Consider the following 2691-nt stretch of genomic DNA (forward strand, 5'->3'; position numbering starts at 1 on the left):
AGAAAAAAGAGTGTTTTACCCCCGTTTTTAATTCGTAACAATAAAACAACTGTTACATTAGACGCTTGTGGTGTGTGTTGTAGCATTCCCATCTCGTAGTATGTCTCTCATCAGATGGGGGAGGAGAGACACAATGCTTCTCATTTAGGTGCTGGGTCGACACGAGAACACCAGAAAGTAACCCGTTGAAATATTTGCAATCGAAAAAGGAGTGCAAATTTTGTCGATGGTGGGCATTGTATCACTGTTAAAAGGTTTTTAGTGACGGGGGTTTTACCCTCCGTTCGGTGACAAGCTGGCCAAAAGAGGGTTACATACCTTGTTGAGTCGTTTACTTCGTCGATGGTGATGTTTCCTATCCGCCATAAGGCGACGACACATGTTCATGTGCATTTTATAATTGACCTGGGTAGATAAATCCCTGAAAATCTGCCAGGATTCGAACCCAAAACCCTCCAATCCACCGGCTAGGTTGATACATACCTTGTAAGAACAAGCGCAAGTCCTCACAATGGTTGACTGTGGTTCAGGACGATCCAATTAAACATGGCTAGAGACCATCACCGTGGTGTATGGCTCATAAAAGAGATATTTTCTCTATTAGTCATCACCTTTGGGCCATAGCTAAAGCCGGTACAACAACAACAACAACAACAACAACAAGATACCATACTTTGTTGAGCGTTTACTTCCGTCCGATGGTGATGTTCCTAATCCGCCATCAAGGCGACGCACATGTTCATGTGCATCTTATAATGTGACTCTGGGTAGAACAAATCCCTCCGTCGTCCACCGTATTGTCGGGAGTAGCTCAGTCGCCGATGCTGCTTGAACAACATGGACAAAAATTAGAATGACTTTTTGGAGCGGGTCCACAAAGTGAGATTTAACCCCGTTTTTTTTTTTTTTTTTTTTTTTTTTTTTTTAAGCGGTTTGATAGAGGGAACTGTAACTGCTAAATTCTTACCGCCCCGAAAGTGAAAAGAGAAGGAAGACAGGATAGGAGAGAGCCAGCCATTCCGAGAACGAACCTTATCCGTTCAGGATAAAATCCGCCCCGGGTGGGAATCGAACCCGCGGCCTAGCGCTTACAAGTCAGACGTGCTACCCTCCAAACTAGACTGGCAAATAAATAAAAATGATCCGAAAAATGATGGGTATATTTGGTAAAGTGTCCAAATTAATATCTTACCCTCTTCTGCGGCATACACAGTTCTTCGGAAAGAAGATGATGGATCTTCGCATCCGTGAGGTCTTTCTTGGACGGGTTGTAGTCCAACTCTTGCAGATCTATATTCCACGTACTCGTGTTGTCCAGCTGAGTCAGACTAGAACTGTGGAATTGAATAGAATTAGGAATTAGATAATAGAATAGAATATACATACTCTGTTTATACTGCCAGAATGGGAGTCAGCTCCCACGGCGTAGTGGTCACTGCGCTCGCCTTACACGCGGGAGACCCTCTGGAACTCAGTTCCCTTTAACATCTTTCGTCCTCCCTTTTCCCTCCCAATATAAACAGGATATATTCTATTCTATTTTAAAGGTAGACGTAGAAACACACATCCATTACGTCAAATCACGTGACGTGATAGTAGTGTGGCTGACCGGGATTACCTACAAAACTTTAAAGTACATATGTACTATGGGAAAACTTTGAACTACATCTTTCTGACTCCCCATGACTCCACGACCTTCATGTGACGTGACGTGATGGTAGTGTGTTTCTACCTTAACTTTAGCGGCTTACCTTCCGTTCAAATGGCCCGTGGTATAGTTGCGGAAGATCGCACTCATCGAGTCCGTTCCCGTAATGCTGCCTCCGCCTATAGTTGACGCATTCCGCCTCATAAACTCCATCGCATCCTTCATCGCCAATTTCGAGTAGGTTTCGAGGATCTTTGGTTCTGCCCCTTGTTGGTGATCCCGCAACAGATACGGTCGGATAAATCGGTTGTCAAACCGTTTGAACCGGTCGCGCACGTGGTGGTTGCCATGACGACCGAGGATGTCCTCGATCCCCGCCATCACGTGATCCATCAGCTGTGGGAGAAGGAAGAGGTGAGAGAGTGACTTAAAGGGGTGACCCAAGTAACCAAAATAGGATTTTATCCGGGTAGAACCCAGATAGAATTTGGGTAGAAAAGAGGATAGGATCGGATTATGAGAGAACCTCCGTGGGTGGTTCCCGTTAGGGTCGAAGTATTTTCCCCTCTGTGCTTGGGGTGCACTTACTCAGCCTCATGAAGCTGAGTAGCTAGCTACTTTGATCGAGCAGCGACCAGAGGCATTACCAATGTAAAAATATTAGTGGAAAATGGGAATTGCAAATGAGGCACTTTTGTGAGTTTTATGTATTATATTAAGGCGGTCTCCTCTTGATCCCTTGTGTCTTGTGTGCCGCGTCCATTTTTGTTTAGGACTATTGCACTGCAAATGAGGCACTTGGTAATGCTAATATATCCACAAATATTGTGATAAGACTCTGGTTTAGGTACCACGAAGGAGTGCCTATCTACCTATTTCATGATTTGACAGTACTTACTCTTTCGTGTATTCTCTCATTCATACTTGGCTTTCGCCTCTCTGCGGTTTTTAGGTGCCTATCTACTTATTTCATGATTTGACAGTACTTACTCTTTCGTGTATTCTCTCATTCATACTTGGCTTTCGCCTCTCTGCGGTTTTTA

The 2691-nt window shown here is 44.3% G+C and overlaps 1 protein-coding gene across 1 annotated transcript; it reads right to left on the reverse strand.

Annotated features, from left to right (window-relative positions):
• Nucleotides 1-710: 710 nt before the first annotated feature.
• Nucleotides 711-2592, reverse strand: LOC108254061 (sodium/hydrogen exchanger 5). Its single transcript, XM_017449021.2, has 4 exons — nucleotides 2547-2592; nucleotides 1752-2044; nucleotides 1193-1334; nucleotides 711-824 (listed from the first exon to the last, which is right to left on the reverse strand). Exons 1-4 carry the CDS (start codon nucleotides 2568-2570, stop codon nucleotides 711-713), a joined length of 573 nt encoding a protein of 190 aa, XP_017304510.2. The 5' UTR covers nucleotides 2571-2592.
• Nucleotides 2593-2691: the final 99 nt, after the last annotated feature.

Source organism: Diaphorina citri, unplaced genomic scaffold, assembly GCF_000475195.1.
Source record: "Diaphorina citri unplaced genomic scaffold, Diaci psyllid genome assembly version 1.1 scaffold8440, whole genome shotgun sequence".
NCBI lineage: Eukaryota > Metazoa > Arthropoda > Insecta > Hemiptera > Psyllidae > Diaphorina > Diaphorina citri.